Source organism: Scleropages formosus, chromosome 13, assembly GCF_900964775.1.
Source record: "Scleropages formosus chromosome 13, fSclFor1.1, whole genome shotgun sequence".
In the NCBI taxonomy this organism is placed as follows: Eukaryota; Metazoa; Chordata; class Actinopteri; order Osteoglossiformes; family Osteoglossidae; genus Scleropages; species Scleropages formosus.
The window spans coordinates 16,803,292-16,825,907 of record NC_041818.1 but is presented as its reverse complement, the minus strand read 5'-3'; the positions used below and the strand labels follow the sequence as shown (position 1 = coordinate 16,825,907).

The 22,616-nt window shown below is 41.2% G+C and overlaps 1 protein-coding gene across 1 annotated transcript; it reads left to right on the top strand.

Moving 5' to 3' along the window:
- Nucleotides 1–754: 754 nt before the first annotated feature.
- LOC108936761 (PRELI domain-containing protein 2-like) lies at nt 755–15,343 on the top strand. The gene is made up of 6 exons (XM_018756325.1): nt 755–961; nt 4,164–4,221; nt 5,304–5,377; nt 5,786–5,946; nt 9,100–9,205; nt 14,772–15,343. Exons 1-6 carry the CDS (start codon nt 887–889, stop codon nt 14,826–14,828), a joined length of 531 nt encoding a protein of 176 aa, XP_018611841.1. The 5' UTR covers nt 755–886; the 3' UTR covers nt 14,829–15,343.
- The last annotated feature ends 7,273 nt before the right edge of the window (nt 15,344–22,616 follow it).

Sequence of the window (22,616 nt, the reverse complement as noted above, 5' to 3'; positions counted from 1 at the left end):
TTCTTAGTGCAAAAAAAAAAAAAAAAGAAATGTTTTTATCCCCTTAAACAGAAGGCTACATATTTTAACAGGGAAGACAAAAAATACGTATATTTTAATACTGCCGTGCCATGCAGGTACAGCTGAATGAAGATCCTCGTGTCCGCGCCCTCTTCCTGTCCCAGCGGAGCAGTAACTCCAGTTGTCACAACTCAGCTCTTTTCTACTTCCACTGTCCCGGTGCTCAGGGGGCCAATTAGTGCCTCTATCACTCTTCTCCATATGTAATATTAGTACTAAAATAGTAATATTGCTGGTTAGACTGTGAAAAAGACACGATATCGACAGTTTCAACACCTGCCAGGTTTTCATTAGTCCTGCTCGTCAGTTTGGCGAATAATAATTTAACATGAAGATTAGACTTGGAGTGTGTGCAGTGCCCGCGAGTACAGTATGAGTATGCTGCCTAGGTTAAGGACTATGGGTTAGTGTTTTAATGATTTTATGTAAGTGCAGCAACAGTCAGGTGTCCCATCATTTCCTTGAGTTAAAAAACACGTATGTTTGATGTATTTTTCTCGAAACAGTTTTTCAGGAATGTGTTTCTTATATTGTACATATTGTTCTTCGGATTTTCAAAGTTCGCACGCCGGTCTATTTAGCCCATTTTCTGTGGAAGGGCCTCGACCACCACCCACGCGCGCACGTTCGCTTCCGCCACAGTGAGATTACGCGAGGTTATACGAGATTACGCGAGATTACTGGAGAACGAAAAACCCAAGAGGGTCCCACTGTGGCCACTTGTAGGAGAAAGTTGCTGGAGTTGTTGTTTTTTTTTTCTTTCTTTCTTTCTTACTCTCAAACACTCTTACTGCGTGCACATTTTACTTACTGTCAGCATGTCAGGATGGTTATCACGATAGAAATAAGGAAGATATACAAGTATCCGTTTGACCGCGTGGTAGACATGCATCTAAACAAGGTACTGTACCGTGGCAGGACTCCTGGGTTTTCATCTTGCACTGTACGGTTCCTTAAGACTTACTGTTGTTGGCGATTGATTATTTTTACATGAAAGCACAATTAAAAGTAGAAAGCAGGACAGAATTTAACATGTATAATCGACGATATACATATATATAAGGATAAATAACGTGCTTTCCTTTGTGTTAAAATAATATTCCGAGGCTTGTTTTTAGCTGTGTTCCAGTCCACGTAAAATATAGATCGAATTTTTAATGGTATGTATGTTATTTTTATGGGGTTTGCATTTTGTAGCCTTTTTAAATACAAACTGTAAAAGAACTGCCTGCAGCCTGGTATATTGCTCTTTAAGTTCTACTTTCAGTCATCTAGCAGTTATGATCGGCTACTAGTCAAGTGCCATCATCATGAACACGGTCATAGGATTAGAATCTCTATATTAACTCCAAATGTATTTTTTTTTTAACGCGGTGTGAATAAAATTCGGGCTGGTAGGTTTAGACTAGTACAACGCGCTGTACTGCGATTGCACAAACGTTGCTCGTTACATTTTTTCTTTTTTTTTAACTGATCGCTTTATGAGATTAAGTGTTCACACTGGGCTGGGACTGGTCGAAGTCGACACTGCTGACAAAGTATGAACTCAGCGCTTGTCCGCGTGCACGTCGAGCACGCGCGGGTGAACGTTGTCGGGATCCTCGAGCCGTTTTGTCCACGCGCGCGCGTCAGCACGGATTTACGCGGCCCGATCGAACGCCGAACCCCGCCCCCCCCCCCCCTCGGCGTGCAAGCTGCGCTACCCGTAGCCCTGGTGGTGTCCGCCCGCTCGGGTCGTGCGGGGGCTCTGCCGCTAGGGGGCACCTCAGAGAGACCTGCGTGCGGAGAGTCCCGAGCTGCGAGGCCAGTATGATCCGGAGGGTTCGGCCGCTTTATAGCAGGGGAGCGGAGCCTCTTACCCCATAAGAAACAATGGAAGACGTCGTCAGTCCGGACCAGTGCGAAATAATTAGTAGGTGAAAAGCCGGCTGAGTTACAGTTTTCAGAAATACAAACATTTTCAACTTTGTTTATTCTAATGCGTTATTTCTTTTAGACGTGTACGAAAACAGAACGTGTGTTTATGCGGCCAGCCGGTAGATGTCAGTAAAAGCACGGAAACAAATAAAAGTTTGGCACCGCATTGTTTCAACTCCGGGGTGCGGTGGCGCACTGGGTTGGACCACAGTCCTACTCTCCAGTGGGTCTGGGGTTCGAGTCCTGCTTGGGGTGCCTTGTGACGGACTGGCGTCCCGTCCTGGGTGTGTCCCCTCTCCCTCTGGCCTTATGCCCTGTGTTACTGGGTAGGCTCTGGTTCCCTGCAACCCTCTGTGGGACAAGCGGTTCTGAAAATGTGTGTGTGTGTGTGTGTTTCAACTCCTGGACCGGGTCCTGCTTTCCAGCGGATCTGGGGTTCAAGGCCTGCTTGGGGTGCCTTGCGACAGACTGGCATCCTGTCCTGGGTGTGTCCCCTCTGCCTTTATGCCGGGTTAGGCTCTGGCTCCCCACGACCCTGTATGGGACAAATGGTTCAGAAGGTGTGTGTGTGTGTGTGTGTGTGTGTGTGTGTTTCAACTCCCTTCCACGCTGTTCACACCTGAAGTTCCTCGGTGTTCCACATCAGTAACGAGAAGGTGAATGTAGCACATGTTTATGGGTTGAATCAGTCAGCACTTGACAGCAAATTGGACTTTGTGGAGGCAATTTGTATATTTCCAGTAATTTTAGAGTAGTTTTAACGTTTCGGGGGGCGCAGTGGTGAGCGGCTTCAGCCAGTGTGTGTGTGGGTGTGTGTGTTTAATGTTTCAGTATAGCTTGAGCAAAGAAGATGTCACAGAACACGAGCTCACAGCAGAATACATACTTTTGTCCATTCTTTAGCAATTTTTTTCTAAAAAAAAATTTTCCATGCAGAAGGCAGCCCTGAGCCACTTGAGGACGCTCAAGAACTGTGAGAAGCACACAGATAAAACATGAATGAGGATTATGGCATCTTGGTATAATCCTTAAATCTAGAATAAAATCAAATGCCTTTGTGTTTAAGATGATTCTTTCATTACATGTTTCTTAGAATCAATATTTGGAAATTAGCCTGCAGCAACAACATTGCATCTGTTCTATATAAAGACATAAAAAATCCAAGCTGATTTCCAGTGACACAAGTCATACTGTGTGAAGGAAATGGATAGAGTGTGTGTGTTATGTTAGTTTCAGGAGATGAAAAAGCAGTAACTGTTTGTCCTCGAGAGTTTGACTGAAATTGTAATGAGAGACTAATTGCTTCTGGAGTTGAACTTGAGGGTTTTTCAGTCTTCGGGTCAAGTAAGGAAGATGTCAGAATTGCTGCCAGTTTTCACATTTCTTTCTCAAGGGCTCCAAGAGACACTCATAAAGAGAAATGTCACAATTATCTAATAACGTGAGGTGATCGCAAGGCCTCTGAAATGGGGCTGTTTACACAGATTTGCAACCGACAAAGAAAAAGACGATAATTAATAGGAAGCAAGCAGATGCTGGCTGTATTATGTGCAGAGGCGTTCGTAAAGGCAATTATAAAAAATGAAAAAGTACGACGACGGTCGGTACGGCGGCTTCATAACGTCAACTCGGGGTCAAAGGAGCAGCGTAAGCCTGCTCTAGCGTTCACAGATTTAAATGTGGATGAATGGAGCTATGAAAAGTAGTTAAAGATTTTTTCATTTCTGCTTCGTTGCTTAATGTAAATCAGATAGAATCAGACAACATTAATGACCCCCAACTGAAAATGAAAGTATGAACCAACCATACGTCTTTGGTATTAAGATATACCAAAAACCAGCTCTCTCAGTCTTCTCCATTCTTTTTATCTGTTACTCTAGCAACTAGATGCAAAACTGTCCCTTTTAATTGTTTTAAATTGGAAGACTATTTATAGGACCCTCCACAGCTAAAATTGCATTTCTTAAACCCCCTGGAATGAATTATTTATTGATTTTGGCTATACACAGAAAGTTTAAGAGATCCATTTAAATTTTTTAAACGAGCATTAAACTTTTATCTCTTGCAAGTCAGCAAGCAGTCCATGGGGGATTCTAGGAATACGTATCTGTTAAAACCCCGAAATACATCTTCCTGTGATTTATTTATCTTTTCTCTACAAATGTGCCTTTGTGTTTGCATTGCAGTATCCAACACCTCTTGAGGAACACGTCAGAGGTATTGAAACAGTGGAGGAAAAGAAAGGTATTGCCATTGTTGTATTTCAAGCTTAGGGTCTATTTTTGTCTTATGACTACACTGGCTCCTCGTGTTATGAACAGTCCAGTTACAGATTTTTGAAGATATTTTTCAATTTTCTTGTTTTTAATAGTATTTTCATTGCTTATTCTTTATGAAAAATTAGTTTGTTGTGGATGGACTGGTGTTCGGTCCAGGGCATACCCCTTCTATCCTGGTGTTCAGTGATTCCGGGATAGGCTCTGGGCTGCCACGACTCTGACCGGGAGAACTGTTTAATGAAAGTGAGTGAGTGAATGAGTGTGTGTGTGTCTGTGTGTGTGTGTTTGGAGCAAACGCATGCTATAGTTTTACATACGGCTTATAGGTATTACTTTTGTGCACCTAAACAGAATATGAGTGTGGGACTGACTTCATTCATCACACTTTCACAGTTTACAGCTCCTGCATGGTGTTCCTGACTGTTTGTAATTTATAAGAAGTGATGAATCGATAATGGTTGGAATTAAATGGAAGCTCAGGTATTTCAAATCAGTTTTAATTTTGGAGTATCTTAAACTTAATAATATAGTGAAAAGTCTTATAAAAAGTATTTTTTTTTATTATAGCCATGTCCAGGAGTTTTGCAGTAGCTATATATAATAATATGTAAATAAATTGAGGGGGTCTATATTACTAAGCATTTGTTGATTGTGACTTTGAATTTATAAACTGAATAATAAACTTCCAGTCCCAACTGTGCTCGTAAGATGAGGAGCCACTGTACTCTATACAGATGCTTTATGCTCTATATAGCCATGTTGCACTTGATGTCATTTGTAGGATATTAATGTAATTAGTCTAAGAAAGTGTATGTATTACATGGAGTAGTAGATGTAAAGATGTTTTGAACACTTTAAGAAAGCTGAAACTCTTATTTTCTCACACATTATCATCTTTCCCAAGAAAGAAAACCCTTGGTGATGCTCATCCTTTGGCTGAAACTTAGCTCCTATGATGTACAGTTATTCAGCAAAGAAATGTATCACTTCTTCAGTGTGCTTTTGATATTGTCCTAGCTTTCTCCTTTTTCTGTTTTTGCTTTTTAGATCACATATCTGGGATTGTTTATAGGAAGAGGATAGCAACCTGCAACAATGTACTACCTGGCATCCTACGAAAGGTACGTATCCTTCTGTCCGTTAATGTGTGAGAAACCAAGTACACATATCCAAGTGTCAGCCCCGTACAGATAAGTATTCACTCTGTAGGGCCATGGTGTGGCACACTTTATGGAAAACTCTGTCTGTCCTCCTTATTGTTTGATCTTTATGGAATACTTTTAAGACTTAGAGCCTAACATGATGTAAAAATGTTTACATTAAGGCGTACAGAACAAAATTTCCAACTCGCCATGAGTACTAACTTTGAAAATGTCACTCAGTTCCAGGCTGCCTTTAGTTCGAAGCAGTCACACACCTGCTGTTACAGAGATACATTTTTATGTGACGCATGGTACCCACCAAAAGCCTGACATTTCAGATCCCCCACCCCCGATCTCCGTTATCACGGGTGTGTTGCTTCCATCCAGGTGCACCTCATGAACGTGGACAATGTGTATCTGGAGGAGGAATCCTGGTTAGACTTGAAGAAAAGAACCATGAACATCAAGAGCCGCTGCCTTACCTGGACCCAGTACGCAACCCTACAGGAGGTATCCGTTTTCAAAGAAAGCTCAGCAAACCCCAACTGGTACGTGTCCTACATGACAATTGCATTATGTTTACATTGCAGCATTTATGGTAATTTGCTTGTCTTATGCCCTTTTCCACACTTGCATCACCATCAAGGCAAACATAGCATGCTGCTGTTTGCGATGCTGTACGTGTCTTTCTCTGATCATTCATGCGTGGCAGCCGAGCTTCCTTTTACTCCTCCAGGAGGGTTAAAATTCATTACTCCTAATGAAGTTATTTTAGCATGTCTTGCTGGTTCTGATCATTTTTACACTAAAGAGGGTTGGCATTTTCTGCAGAGATGTGTCGGGCATCTTTAAGAGTTTCATGCAAACGTCAAGGGTGATGAATAACAAAGGACCGCATGAGGAATGCGACACTATAGGGTCAGGCTTGTGGAAGGCATTGGAAGTAAAGGGTCCACTCTAGAAAACTGCAGCATTAGTTGCTGCCGAGAGTGTGCTTTGTCGGTGTGTGTTAAACTTGAACAGTCAAATACATCTGCAATTCCAGAAACCTGTAATTAAGTTAATTGTCATAGCTTTGCTTCACTATTTAAGTCCTTGTATGCCCTTTTCTTTTTGTTCCAGCCTCTTTCACCTCTGGACCACTTAGTGCATATGTTATGCTCAAAGCCGTTAGCATTTCCTTTTGACTAAATAACATATTAACTGAACTGGTAATTTGCAATAGGTAGTAAGTTTCTTGTGTCAGTTTTCCAGTTTCAGAAGATTCCATCTGGGGTATGGCGTTTGTGTCACACTGATTGTGTGTTACCACCGACAGATCCAAGTCTCAAATGCTGTCCTGCACCAGCATTTCCGGTTGAATAACTGGGAATGGGGAGGGGGGCAGACTGGAAACAGTGGTGTGATGACACTGATTCTATAACCCTAGAATTTGAGAAGGCAAGACAACATTTGTGGCCAGCAGATGGCACTATGTAAGTCATTTTCATTCAGGAAAGTTACTGTGTTATGCTACTTTTTTTTTTACGTTTCACGTCTCTTTTTTTAAGTTTGCATTTCGTAGTCAAATACAGTATGCGTTTAGAGTACGGTCTACAGAATAAGCAATATTTCACAGCTTATCTATTTGGACAACAACTCACTTTCCATTATAGCTTTTCCTGGTCAGCTTTTTTTTACGTTTATTTATTTAGCAGATGCTTTTCTCAAAAGCAGCTTCCAATGAACTCTATGTGGTGTTACCAGCCCACACACCTTATTCACCGCAGTGACTTACACTGCTAGATACACTACTTACGCTGGGTCACTCATCCATACATCAGCGGAACACACACACTATGGGGGAACCTGAACAGCATGTCTTTGCACTGTGGGAGGAAACCCACGCAGACACAGGGAGAACATGCAAACTCCACACAGACTGAGCGGGGATCAAACCCAAGTCCTCTCACACCACCCAGGCGCTGTGAGACAGCAGTACTACTTACTGTGCCACCCTTTTTTTAAGCAAATTTGTCACATTTTGTATACAGTTACACAGACGTCTGTGTGTATTCCCCTCGGAAGGATTTTAAATATATTAGGTGCAGACATCCACTCTGGTATCATTAGTATTGAATGCTTCTCACTGGGTTTACTTCATTGTTGAAACCATTTTTATGAGTTCAGATATTGATTGGCGCATTGATCTGTGTTCTCTCGTGCCCCAGTCATCATGTCATCCACTCTGTAACTGGTCACGTGCTGTCCGTCACAGAAAGAAGCGGAGAGGCAGATGTTTTAACTCAGTCAGCCGTCAAGTCGCAAACTCTAAGGAGCAAAGTGGAAGAAGCAGTGTAAGAGTCAGGGCTAATTTCCTGGCAATCCCCAGGCCCATTGTGTGTGTGTGTGTGTCAGTGTCAGTGTCAGCAAGGACAAGTGAATGATTTTAGATGTCATTTGTGAAGTATGTTGTTTGCGTGGGGAAAAAATGTGTTAATGAGTCGAGCTTTACCAAGCCAAGTAGCTCTGAACTTTAAAGGCTCTTTGTCGCTAATGGGTATCCGACAAGCACATCCCTGGAATAAGCTCCATAAAGCCAGTGGTCCCACTTAAAAGGCTTATAGTCCCCTTGTGGGGAAAGTAAGGCGCTGCTATCCAGAGTGGGCGGCCCTTTAATCGGGGGTTGGTTGCACTAAAACGTTCTGTTGCATGCCACGTTATGACAGCACTAAAAGTGATGTTTCTCCTGCAGGAGCTATATTGTATGGCCCCAATACCTGTCTTAGAAACATACTTAGCAAGTTTAGCACATTTGCTAGATAGGGGAGGAAAGTGGATGTAGGGCATTTTTGTTAATGAGGCTCTTTAAGTCAAGCTCTGCTGCCACTCAGAAAACAAGGAGCCAGTGAGGAGAGTACACTTTGAAATTCCTGGTTCACGTTTCGTTTGATGTGGATGTACGCACACACTTTGCCACACACTTTCTTTGTGCGGAGGTAACATTATAAGGGGTCTTGGACAAAAGATCTGCTAAGTAAAGAATGAAAATGATGAGTGAAGGCTAATGTCCCATCCAGTGTACCGTGCGTCCTGCCCAGCGCGGCGTGCAGCTGCGATAAAGGCTGAGCACCATCTATTTGCGGTGCTCATGGGGTGCAGTGTCATCTCCGCTTGTGTTTCGCTCCTTCCTCCAACATCCTCTCTGGATTTGTGTGAGCCGTCATCGCCGAGGAGTTTACGACTCCAAAAGCCAATACGTTAACACAGCGTAGCGAGGAGTTCTGGCAGCACAGCCTCCAGCGAGGTGGTTGGAAGGCAAGGGGACGAGCACCTATCTGTTCTCATCGCTTGTTTACACATCCCTCTGAGAACAGTGCAACGGCCCCCTTCGGGCCACGGCTGGAGGATGAAGAGGCCATGAGTCTCCAGAACTTCAGAAATATTACAGCTTGTCACACAAACACTGTGAGATATAACGCTCCGGCGACCTTTATGTTTTTATTTAAGCATTTGTCACAGTCCGAGGTGGTTATTAACTCAATATATGTGATATGTTCGCCCATTTTTTTCTTTTATGTGAGTTAACTCAGAACAGTGGTGTGATGGAAAACAAAGCTTGCATGTGGCAGTGGTGTCTGGGGGTTTAGATACTTCTGTTTGTCCTGGGCTTTTGGATGCTGCATTGTGAGCTGTGCTTTTGCATCCTTTTTGTGTTGCAGGACCGAGTTCTTTCAGAAAGGAAGCGTCACTGTCACCGGGGTGGGGCGGCTCAACAGGCTCTTTGAAGTCTTTGCCCAGTCGTTTTTCAGCAGAGGAGTGAAGAAGGTAAGGCCCTCCCCTGCTGCTCATCGCTGGTTTCAAAGTGCCTCTGGGTACTGAGGTGATATAACGGAACTACAACCACAGCCAAACCAAAAACGCCAATAACAGGTAATAATAGAGCTGCAGATTTTTGATCGAAGGACTTGGGTTTGAATTCTGCTCTAATTCCCTAAAGCAAGGTATTGACACTGAATAGTGTAACGAATTTCCCGGCTCTGTAGATGGGTAGCTTATTGCAAAAAGCTCATTATCTAAGCCTAATATTGTATGTTTTTTTTTTTTTTTTTTTTTTTTAGAGAAGAGCGTCAGCAAAATGAATAAATAAACATGTGAGAATGAAATGGTGAAATGGTCGAAAGGGAGTTTTGTGTGTTCATCACTGTCTTTAATGAATCCTTTCAAAGATGCCAGGATTGTGTGGAGCTGCCAAAGGTCAACTGAATTAAAAGGGAGGAAGTCCGTTACTATGATGTTCTAAGGGTGACCCACTTTTAACGCCAAAGTATAATGTACGAGGATTAAAGCTGAAATATACTTACTGTTATTACTGGTGCAGAAGATTCTCCCATGTCACATGAGAGCATTGCATGGCAAACCGCCGGAGGAGATGAACTCAGAAATAGGAAGGCGAACATCTCCGTCCTGAAGGGCTGCCTTTAATTTCCCCCTTTGTCACGCGGCGAGAGGTGGGACATTGACTGCCTGCTCTCTGCCTTGCCCTCCCATTTGTCACTGCTGATGCCTGGAGCGAGCCGCTCTCCCTGTGTCACAGCAGTGGCCCAGCATGGATGTGGTGCTGAGTAATCGCCAGTGACCAGGCGAACCCTCATTGTGGATAGTGCACATTCAGCTGCCTGTATGATTCTCACAGTACCCCATTTCTGCAGTGCTGTGTTGATGCATCTTTTGTAATGTCCCTCTGTCCATATTGTTACTTAAAATACATAAACTGCATGTTAAAAATATATTTCTTGTACAATTTAACATTGATAATACCGTGGGGCAATGAAGCAATTATAAATCATAATCTGAATAAAGCGAGGTAAGTAGCATTTGCATAATAAAAGTAGCAGTTTTAATGTTTCTAAATAAACTTTTTAAAGCAATTTGAATATTCATTATTGACACGGATCAGGTTTAATGTGCATTCTTTTAAAGAGTGTTTAATTACAGCATCATTAGCTCCATACAGGGCAATCACAACTGGTACCATTAAAGGGCTATTAAGCCTTGTGTTGACATATTTGCCGCACTTAAGTGGGAGGGGAGCGGAACATGGCCCCCACTGTCAGAGCAGCCCGGCTGGGTGAGGGCTGAGTGCTCTAAGGAGACGAGCGACCCTCAGCAGATAAACATTATTAGCATCCTGCATGTCCAAGGACTACATGTAACTGGTAACCCAACACACATCTACTCTTTTTTTTTTTTTTTTCCCTTTTCCTCAATTTTTATAGTATAGAGGTGACTTTCAGAATAATGATAGTTCTAATATTAAACTGCACAGTGTAGTATTATAGTATTACTGTGTTACTTCATATTATGTTCTGTATAGCATATTTTTTGCAATAATCACACGAATTAAAATAATGTACAGTACTTATACTGTATACTAAAGTGCTAATGGAAACCTTTTGAATATCCCTGGAGTTACACTATTAGACTGTCTCTGCGCTGGAATATGTTGCTTCCTAAATTCTTGTTGCATGGAAGCAGATATGTTTGTCTCTGTTTTTCAGTTTACTTTCTTACTTTTCATTCAAAGTATTAGTAGATTCATTATTTATCAGCTCAATACTTTAAAGATTAAAAACCTGTAGAATCAAATGAGACCAGTGATTTAGTTGTTCTTATCGTCATTTTACAAAATATAATTATTATTTATGAAGGCAGTAGTAAACATCTGCCCTGCTAATTTAGATATGTTTAACCTGTTTGTTCAAGCCTTCTCTTTGTAAATCTTTGGTTTGTGGGAATATACTGGAATTAATGGTAATTCTGTTAATAGATGAACTGCATCAAGCAAATGTAATTTGTGTTTTCTGTAAAAAGCATAATCTTTTCTGATGTGATATGCCCCACTTTCATCGTATTAAGGCCAGCGCTAAACTATAGATGGCTATTTCTCATGAGCACATATGTAGAATGGATTTTTTTGTGGTGTCTTTTTGGGTATCAGGAAGCATGACTGAATCAATTTAGTAAGACGGCAGGATCATTCTTTTGTCCATCTATGTCTATGTCTATAATACATGTTGCAAAATTATTGATTGATTAAATAATGTTTGAAATAAAACCGGAAACCCTCTGCTTTAAAAGGGCTTGAAGAACTGTATGAGCTATAATAAAGATACAGAAGAATATATATTTTTCCATTAACCTCCGAATGCCATTGTCTTGAGGTCACAATAATCAAATTGAAGAAATAAGTATTCAAACTTCTGAGTAAGTTTGTAAGACTCAAAGCCCAGCTCAATGATGATCATTTGTGATAGTCTAAAGCTTCATGAACACTTTTAAAGTTTTATAGGGAAGCATTACCTTTCTCCACGGTGCAAAAGCTCCCGGAAGAAATCAATGCAGCCTTTTAATGGATTAGAATGTCAGTGCAGATGAACTTTATCATGTTTCCCTGAAAGCTCCACATCTCATTTTAAGATCAAGTGTTTTCCGCTGTGGCAGTAGGTGGTCTTCAGCTAAACATCTGCAAAGCTTCCCTTGGCAGCGCAGCAGCGCACAGCGTGTCTCGGCCCTCTATGAAACCAGTACTTAACTAACCATTATTTGCTGAACAAATTGCGGAGCTCACCACTCCCTCAACTGCTTGCAAAAAATGCCTTTTGAATTATATTAGAAGATGAAAACAGAAAAGAGCTCTCAGTTGTCACACTGTTTTGTTATTGTGTTATTGATTGAATTTAGTTTGATGTGACAGAATAAGCATCACTTATTTTCACTTATTAGTAAACAAAATGTGTGCTGTTATGTGTATGAAATATCTCTAGTAGTAATGTAATATCTGTGAAAGTGAAAGACATGCAAAGATGTTTTTTACTTATTACTCTTAAAATACTTAAGTGGTCATTGCTTTCGCTGACTAATTATTATTACATACTTGCACAGCCTGTTAAAAATTAAGAAATAAAGATTCATGTAAATGATATTTAATATTAATTTATTCCATTTTTAAGTTTTAGTGGGTAATTGTGTAAATACACTGCGACATTTTTCTTAGTGCAAAAACCGAACATGAATGAAAAAAGTTGATGGTTTGAACTGTGTGATTAATTCAGTCAACAGCAAACAGCAAAACCTCATTTGTATGCTTGTCTTTATTCCAACCGACCACTTACCTTAATTAAGCCCTTATTTACACACTCAGTCACTTTTGTTACCTACTTGTCCTTGTCAGGGTTGTGGTGGTCCGGAGCCTGTCCTGGAATCACTTGGCGCTAGGCTAGAAGGAGCACACCCTGGATGGCACGCCAGTCCATAGCAGTGCTCCAGCCATTTTTTTGCATCTCTAAAAATATTCCACAATATATTCAGTGATGTAAAATGGGATTGTTCTGGCACTCAGGTTATTGTGCTAATATTCTAAGTAATAAGTAGTAGCTGAAGGAAAAACAAGTATTTACAGTGGCTTTCCATGGAATGCGATTGAGAACACTTTTCTATTTTTTCTTTCAGAAACACTTCCTTTATGGAAACCCACTATCATCCCCATAGAAGATGTGTGCGCTTTCTGTCTTGGCCAATAATGTGTACAAATTAGCATATGCCTCCTTCAGCAGATTGTGCTGAAATGAGTGGGGCAGTCGTGCACCTCTGGGTCTCCGTACAGAAGTCTGAGATCGCAGCTCACGTCTGAAGGTTTATCAAGGTATTCTAGTCACGGCATGTATACAGTTTGTGTTGGAAATGGCGGTGATGTGGGAAAAAAAGCTGAATGTATTAGTTTTCGGTTCAATGTTTTACACTTTCATAGTCATACTCTATATGCTTTCAGATGTTTACATGATCTATTTAAGCCACAACAGATTTGTCCTCCAGCAACCACACTGGTCATTTTGCAAGAAGCAGAAATCTGAAAATCTCTGAAATCTGTTTGTGGCAGATGAAATGGCAAGCAAGTCTGAAGTTCTCCCTTTGAAACGAGATCAAACCCCACAATCTGAAAGATGGTATACGTTGTGCTTGAATGGTGTGTGGCTTCTTTTGCTTCTGTATGACATTATGAAATGGTGTAATAGCTTTTCTCAAATTCTGCTGACAGGGTTGTGCCATTTAATGGTTTGTTAATACACCGGTGAACTAAATTTGTATAATGCTCACATTATAATGGTTGAGCCATTGACTGTGTAGTAATATGCAAGTGCAGGTGGATGACGCACTTGAGTTGTGGAATTTATGAAACCAGTGCAAACCATTAAAGATTGTAAGAGCTTGCGTTTTATGAAGAGTCGGGTATTGATGATCAAGCCCCTATTCCAAATGAGTGCTCATCAAAAGCAAGAGCGGAGGTTCCTCTGGCCCTTGTGCAAATGGTAAAGAGCCGGCTCTTACCAGCAATGCAGAAGGTTCAATCAGACAGAACTCGCTTGTGTCTTGCTGTTTTATTTACGCTTTTCTTAGATATTTTTTCAAAATTCCAAGTCTACGGTTGGGATGGTTTCTGTCTATAGCGCACTGTTTACTGCATCATACTGTACTGTCATACTGCACTGTGTACTTTCATACTGTGACATGATAGATGTGGGTTTAACTGTGGGGTCATTTTTAATGTGTGTTCAAAAGTGAAGCACATGTATACATTATAATGTATTATTTAGAAAAGGTTGTGCTGAAAATTCATTGTGAAATTGGAAAGACGACAGAAACTTGAAAGTACATGTTAAAGTGTGTGTTGTATATGAAAAAAGTAGTAATGCACAGATTTTGAAGAAACCATTCATTAAGATGCCTACATATGCACCTCCAGCAGATATGCAATGAGGTCTCTGCTGACCTAACTCCTCTTTGTAGAGACATTAAAATCATAGTTTCCCAAGTCACTAGTGGAGAAGTACAGAATGCAAAGAGATTTATACAAGAAATACAGATATTAACAGGATACCAAATGAAAAGAGTAAACTGGAACAATAATTGATGAGGTTACAATTCAGGGGCCGTATAAATAATGCTGAAGGCAGGACACATTTTACTTGGATAAGGTCAGAATTTAATTGTTTTTGTTTTGTGTGTTTTTGCTTTAGTTTTTTTCTTGCTGTTGTTTTTATTGTGTATGTCTCGATTTTATTTATTTTGTGCAGCCTGGTCTCCCTGAGCATTTGTGTCAGAGACCTTTCAGCTTGCTGTTCTGTGTCTTTCTCGAGCCACATATGGTGGACAATGTGGGCAATGACCATATGGCAGGTGAGGTAGTTGGGGAAAAGAGGACAAAGGCAGCCATAAATTGGGTACTTTGACTGAGAGAGCTCAGATCCCTAGATGACATGAAGCCAGAGCATTTGGAGTTGTGGTTTGTGTTTTTTTTTCTATATTAACATCAGTTTCCTTTTTCATATTCCAGAGCGTACACATAATGGAAACAATCCTGGAGCAGAAATTTGGCCGTCCCTGTTCCTGAAAATAACCACATTGGGTACAGTGGCTGTTCCCCGAAGAGAAAATCTTCAGAAGCATCACTTATTTTCATTTTAAATAGTGCCATGCAATAATTATCCTAAGCATTTCTGCACCTGGATTTGATGACACCGGGTTTCTCACATGTGTGGCGGAGGGGTGTGACAGCTCAGACGTTAAAAAATGAAAGAGGCTGGAGAAAAGCTTTAAGAGAAGTTTTCTACAAAATATCTGCATATCTTTGGTATTTTCTAATGAGTACTTTGTGCTAGATATTAACAGCAATCCCTTATTATGAATGTATTTCTTGGTGAATCATAACAGTATCACAGAGAAATGATTACAAAAATTTCTGCCGGTTTACCAGGCAAAGGAATATGGAGAACATTTTTAGTTTTTATCCAATTTTAAATGATTCATTGGTACAAATGCCAAAAATAAAGACGTAAGTAAAATTTAAACTATAAAGCGTATCAGGATATCGAACAAGCCACCTTAATATACAAAAGGAACCAGATAAGCCTGATAATTTTCCTATTTTTACAGAAATAAAAACTTTTTATTTAATTGTGTGTTTACTGTATTCTTTCTTCTCCATGAAACAGTACAGTGCATAATAGATGATTGCTGTCCGTAATATGTATGTATCTCTTTTGCCACTGTCAGGATAAATAAAACTCACTATAACCCTCAGGAGTAAAATCTGGCCTTTTAGGAAACATAGCACAGTTCAAATGGAGAACATCGCTTTTAATTTTCTTGCAAAGAAATTGAAATGGTCTCAACTGATTCTCTTATTTGGATATCTAATTGTGATGTTTATCATATTTTGTACTGGAAAGAATTTAATTATGAAAAAAGAAGTACACTGGCTCCTTGCGGTACGAGTGGGGCATCTTTGAGGGAAGACTGCGCATGGAGATTAACGTCAGGTTACCGTTGCAGTGCGGCTAAGGTCACGCTGGTGGAGCTGCATCACACGAATACCATGGAAACTGTTTGAGTCTCAGATATTCCCATGGCTGATATTAAACAAATCATTAAAGACTACAAATGGGGTACTTTTTATACTTGTAAATGATCAAATAAATGTTCTATTACAAGCAAAACGCCCCATTCAGTGATGGCTGCGTTTAACTACCACTTCTTTCCTGTTTAAAGCTCGCGTACACTGAAAAGAAATAACTACAAAGATCTGACATCTTTCTGTCAGTAGAAATGTCACTTTGCAAAATGTTTCCCCAACCTTACTTTCAATCCTTTGCGTCACAAATCATTCATAATTGAGACGTTCAGAAGAATTTTGCGTGTCTGTATCTTTGCTGTATTCGCCGACATACTGTGAGGGGGAAGAATAATCCCTCGCTTGCTTTGCCCCGTAAAGATTTATTCCTGCTGTGGCATTTTTCCGGCGTTTCCAGAAATTTCCACAGTACTGAATAAGTGCAGCTCCTCAAAGATGCTTTCCAAAACATCTGTATAAGGGGAGAAAGGAGGTTATCTGCCACTAACAGTACAAAGTGTCTGGGTGCCACGGCAACTAAATGAATGGGAAATTAACAAGCTGCAACTTAAAGATAGACATGAAGCCAGCTGCTTGTCTGTATGCTCTGCCTTCTATTGTCTGCATCCTTCTACAAAACAATACTGTTCTGCGATTCACATGTTGGCTAAAATATGGTCTGGGATCTGTTCCACCATACTACTGACCTGCTGCACCATTTCTTGGGCTTATTAGAAGATTCTGGAATAAAGCATGGCTGGCATAGCAGCTAGTGCTGGTACCTTACAGCTCCTAGGCTGTAGATTGGGGGGGGGGGGGTGTTCAAATCCAGTTTGGTCTGTAGGGATTTTGCATGTTCTCCCTGTCTTCATGTGGGTTTCTTCTCTCGCTCCAAAGATGGGCTTCAGTTGGATTGGTCACTATAAATTGCCCTTAGTGTTTTTTTTTAATATTTTTAATGGATGAGTTTATGTCACTGCTTTTTGATGGACTGGTTGCCCTTATTCTATGCATCCAGGATAGTCTCTTGACCACAATCAACCCTGCGCTGGACAAATGGTGACTGATGATGGATGGATGGATGGAATAACGCACACAGTGACTCTGCGAGGGCCACTCACATTCCAATGGAAAATAATGTCTTATTACAGCGCGACAGTATTTCCCAAGGAAGAGCTTGGGGGGGAATATGGGAAAGTACATAAATTTAGACTCCATACTTCTTCTTTCGGTTGGTTCGTTAAGGGTGGATGAGGACTTAAATTGTTTTTTTAAAGCAGGAGTCCGCACAATTAAAAAAACCATACGCATATAAATTTAGCAGTGCTGCTTCAAGGGATTTTCGGTCACCGGGAAAACCGCATTTGGTTTAGTTGCGGGGCTCCGGCATGTGGCTGGTTCACGGGCTTCGCGAGACGAGAGACAGATGTGAAGGAAAGCACGGCTGCATAGGGTTCATGCACAGGAATCGATGTCGCACCTTGTTGAAGCATTAGACCTTAAAGAGCAATCTTAACTGTACACTGTGCTCTGGTGCTGCACTGATCCCTGATGGACCCCTGCAATGAAACCGATCTTATCAGTTACCACAGCAAATGTGCTAATGACCTTGGTACAGCTCTGCCCTCTCATCTGCCCTCATAAATTAATAAGTAGATTATGGCCAAGAGCCAGATCAAAGCTGTGCTGTTTCGTTCAACTTTTAATGAGGGCTACCGTGATCTAATTATTTGCCACTCTAATTGTGAGGAGATTTACAGTATCTTGCTAGACAGTCGTACTTTCATGTAAAAGCTGATGAGTTTTCCTTTTTAGCTCCACCGTCCCTGTGACTAAGGTCGTTCAGTTTTGGGGCTTCTTCTTGCTTTGACCCTGCTCTGCACGCGCATGGTGTGTGGCATTAATTACATCTCTCGTGTGCTCGGCAGATTTCGGCAAATACGCTGTTTGTCTTAGTACGATTTGAAACTCTGCGTTACTTCTATATTTTACGTACAGATAGTTGGGTAGCACAAAGGCCACCTGGGTGGTGGGGGAGAACCTTGGTTCAATCCCTGCTCAGTCTGTGTTGAGCTTGCATGTTCTCCCTGTGTCTGTGTGGGTTTCCTCCAGGTGCTCTGGTTTCCTCCTACAGACGAATAGCATATAGTCAAGGCGGATTGGTGACTCTAAATTGCCCTTAGTGCGTGAGAGGGTGAGTGATCGTGTGTGTGTTTGTGTGGTTACCTTGCGATGGACCGGCATCCTGTCCAGGGTGTTCCCCCTTCTGACTTGTGCCCAGTGCTGCCAGGATAGGCTCTGGATCACCGTGACCCTGCTAAGGACAAAGCAGTTCTTGAAATTGGATGGATGCACATACAGGTCGTTTTTTTAGTGTTGGTGTTTTACAGTAATGCACGTCTCACTGAAGCATTCACTGCCAAATAACGTGTTTTTCTGTGCCAACGGCGCCATCAGCACACTTCAAACTATGGCACTGTGGTCAGTCATCGGAGGTCCTTGCCAGTCGCCCATCATGCCCTGCTCTGGACGTCTCCCAGCTCGCGCCTGGTGTCGTGCAGGCCGACGTTCGGGGTGACAGAACGGGGCAGAAAATGGAGAGCTTGTCAAGCAGGCAATAGTTGAGGCCTTGAGGTCTTGCTGTTCTTTGATCCTCAAACATGAAAGAACATCACCAAACCCCAGTGGGGCCATTTAAGCCCGGAGGAAGAAGGGAACGTGCGTTTAACTCGCAGTCCGGTAATGATGATGTCATCCCGCCTCCCTTAATTGAGCTGCTATCTCAGATTTCACTTCTTCGTTGTCACAAACTTTCGTACCCTTCAGATGTGTTGCATTCAGTGTGTGGTTCACATTTAATGATTTTGGCTGTAGAAGCTCTCCTGACACTCCAGTGAATCCAATGACACCCAAGGTAAAATAATGCCAGCTGTAGTCAACACACTGCACACTAACCGTACCTTTTTAATTTCCTTCTCGCCAAATTCCTAAAGGGTATATTCTTAGTGCTCCACATGATTTAGTTTTACTGTTCTGATGAAGTAATTTCATTTCAACTACAAAGTCTTTTCAAGTACAGCACACTGAAAGACACTGATTTAAAATGACTTTACACTGCCCTGTGTCTTTGTTTATTAACAGAAAGGTTGCAGGGCAGACTGAATGTTGACCTCATCACTAGAAAAACAACTAAAAATAGCCATGCAGACTCGTTCTTTGGGACCAAAAGTGGAAGTTCATGAATATAATTTATCATTTAGAGTTCTAGGGTGACGTTTTCATTTTGTTTTTGACATTTGTAAGGGCAGTAACATTTCATAAGTGTAAAATTTACACACGATCAAAAGTGTTATTACCTTTTTTGAAAGCAGACAAGAAAACAAAGTATTGTGTATCCAAAAATTATGTATTTTGGACAATTAATCTTTTGCTTCTGGCCATTACTACTAATAAGTCAGACTAAGTAGTAAATTACATAAAAGTAATTTAACACACACACTCACACACACTTTAGGCTCATGAAAGGTTCAGAGCTTGAGATTAAGTCCACTGCAGCTTGAAATGTAACAGATTTGGCACAAATAAATCTAGCCCACACTGGTAGCACATTAATTAAAAAAAAATTCTTGTTCACCGTAAACACATAAGCCAGTTTTTTTCTTTCTTTTTTTTTCCCCAAACTTTGTCATTTACAGCAACCATTTGCATTCCTTCCATGCACCACTACATGAAGTCTGCTCTTGAGTACCATGTGCGGCAGTTTTATTGGCAGCAACAATAAAAACCATTTACTAACAGTTGGTATCTAGCGAAGATTGTTGCTTTACCCTCAATTACACAAAACAAACAGAAAACAGAATGACTTGGATACCAGTAGCATGCCTTTCTCTGTATTTACATTCATTATATCTGTTGGCAGACAGCCTTATCGAGATGTAACAAAAAAGTATAGATGGGAATAAAATGCATTTCTGTACAAATATCATGAAGCTCATCTCTTCTAGCGGAAAAGCAGCTAATATCTGTTTAAAGCTGAGATTTAATATGTGGAACAGGATTACAGCTGCACACAATCTCTCATTTTAAAGTGAGTATGTTTACATGTTGAATGTAAATGCAATAGAATATAATTACCCTAGTGTTGTAGGGTATAGGTGCCCAACGTGATGTAATTTCTTGGAGCTGTCAGATTGAATGCCTATGACATAACTGTGATTAGACAAAATGTGTGGGGAGAACTAGGACGGAGCCTTGTGGCGCTTCCTTTTAGACAACATAAAATACAAAGACTGAACCTTTTCATGACAACTTCTAACTTGTGATGCAAAAATGAAGTTTTTGTGCGCTTCGATGGAAGCCGGTATGCTGAAGGTTTGCGGTTGAAGTACACATGTTGGAAAACCAAGAACTGCTTGCTCATTCATTCATTCATTCATTCATTCACTTAGCAGACGCTTTTCTCCAAAGCGACTTGCAATGGATACTATGTAGTGTTACTAGCCCACACATTCAATGTAAATGTAAAATATTTCTATGAAAACACATCTGAAATATTCTGAATTCAGTTTAAATGTTTCTGGTTGCATTAAGCCTAGTATGAATGTTTCCAAACAGGAACAAATCAGGCAAATATTTTTAAAAATCATCAATAAACACTATATACTGCTGGTACACGTTCATTTCCAATTTTCTTTTCTTTTTTCTTAAATTACTGTTGGATAAGTGAAAAAGACAGCAATATATGCATTAAGTCCTACAGCTGACAAATCCCCATAACATTCCGGTGAAAATGGCCTTCGAAAACTCTATGAATAGCATTGAACATCAGTGGCCAAAAATTTCCTCACAGGCACGGCTTTGAAAGGGAAAATGTGTGTCATCTCATTGAGCTCAGAAAGGAAGATAAGAGCTGATGGGCTTGAATGTGACTGTGACTGCAGCTGCAGTGAGGATGGGCTGCCTGCTAATGTGGAAGGGAAGGTGGCCTTCATGTTTGCCCACAGCAACACCTGACCAGCACTCTACAATGTGCCAGAAGCAACAAACAGCAACCAAAAGTCCTGATTTCTTCTAAAAAAGATGAGCAGAAAGATGATATACAGCAGGTGGCATAGTGGTTAGAGCTGCTGCCTTCCCCTCAAAGGATCCAGGTTTCAATCCCACCTTTTACACTAAATCACTGTAGTAAAAATTTGCCACCTGTGTTAATAAATCTTTGTAATTTGCTGGGGAGAAAAGTGTCTCATAAATAAGTAAAAGTAACAATGTTTGTCTTTCCTTTTTGAAAGAATAATTTACAGAAGGACATAAAGTAGTATTACATTATTTATTATAAGAATGAGCAAAGTTATAACTACAGAATGCACCAAACTGAAAAGGCTAAACTGATTAAAATGATTTTGAATATTTTTAGAATATTTTTATTATTGCTGTACTGCATAAGGGGGGTGCAGTGGCGCAGTGGGTTGGACTGGGTCTTGCTCTCTATTGGGTCTGGGGTTCGAGTCCCGCTTGGGGTGCCTTGCGACGGACTGGCGTCCTGTCCTGGGTGTGTCTCCTCCCCCTCTGGCCTTATGCCCTGTGTTACCGGGTAGGCTCCGGTTCCCCATGACCCCGTATGGGACAAGCGGTTCCGAAGGTGTGTGTGTGTGTGTGTGTGTGTGTGTGTGTGTGTGTGTGTGTGTATACACTGCATAAGTTGAATCAAAATAAGTGATATGCAACATCAAACAAACACACATGGGCTGGAGGGGGAGGAGACACCAGTCTTCACAAGGCACCCCAAGCGGGACTTGATCCCCAGACCTGCTGGACAGCAGGACCTGGTCCAACCCACTGCACCACTGTGCCCCCCACTGCAACATCAAAATTAATATCAAAATTGTTTCAGATGTTTTCACTACTCAAACTGTAAAAAAAAAAAACTACTACAGTCACACATATGAAGATGGTGACAATTAAAAAGACTCAAAGTTGTAATGCCCCACTCTAGGGTCCAACAGGAGCAACTGGGTGTGGCAAATGGCCACTGAGGTGCAGGTGTGAGCTGGGAGAGGGACGTGAGGACGGGACACTAACTGCAGAGTCCACAGAGACCTGGTTAAAGCAGAAAAGAAAAAAGAAGACTGAAGCCATAAAGGATTTGGGGCAGAATGAGGAGGTGTTTTGACAAGAAGTAACAGAGGAAGGTGGAGAAGAATAGGAGAAAAGGGGAATGGAGAAGGAAATAAACTCCTACTAAATGAAGACATACAGAGAAGTGACAGATGGAAAGACATCACATGCGAAGACAAGATCCAGTTGACGTTCTGCTCAGTGAGTTGAAGGACAGGCATAAAAATGAAAGGGGAATGAAGAAAGAAGAGTGAAGAAGCCTGAGGAATTGGGTGGGGGGGGGGTCTATGTGAATGGTGAAGACATGTAGAAGTCTAACAGGCATGGATAAAGGAACTGAAGAGAGGGAGTAGTTCATTTTCTCAAACACATTGTCAGCTGGACCGGGAGGAAGGTACACAGCACCAGTGTTCTGAGACGAAAACAGGTATCTGCAACAGGTTAATTGGTGGGGGGTGGGGGGGAGGGGGGGTGCAGACATGTACTGGGTAATTAGTACCATAGTAGTTAAAACTGCTGCCTTTAGATCCAACCGTTGCAGGTTTGATCCCCACCTCTGGCTCTAGTACCCTTGAACAAGGTACTTACCATAAAATTGCTCCAGTAAAATTACCCAGCTGTCAAAATGAGTAAATGCTTGTAACTATAATAACTATAACCTTAACACTGTAAGTT

Coding starts and splice junctions, on each gene's coding strand:
- LOC108936761 (XM_018756325.1), top strand. CDS start 887: ATGGTTATCACGATAGAAATAAGGAAGATATACAAGTATCCGTTTGAC. Junction 962..4,163: donor TAGACATGCATCTAAACAAG/GTACTGTACCGT, acceptor TTTGCATTGCAG/TATCCAACACCTCTTGAGGA. Junction 5,378..5,785: donor TACCTGGCATCCTACGAAAG/GTACGTATCCTT, acceptor GCTTCCATCCAG/GTGCACCTCATGAACGTGGA.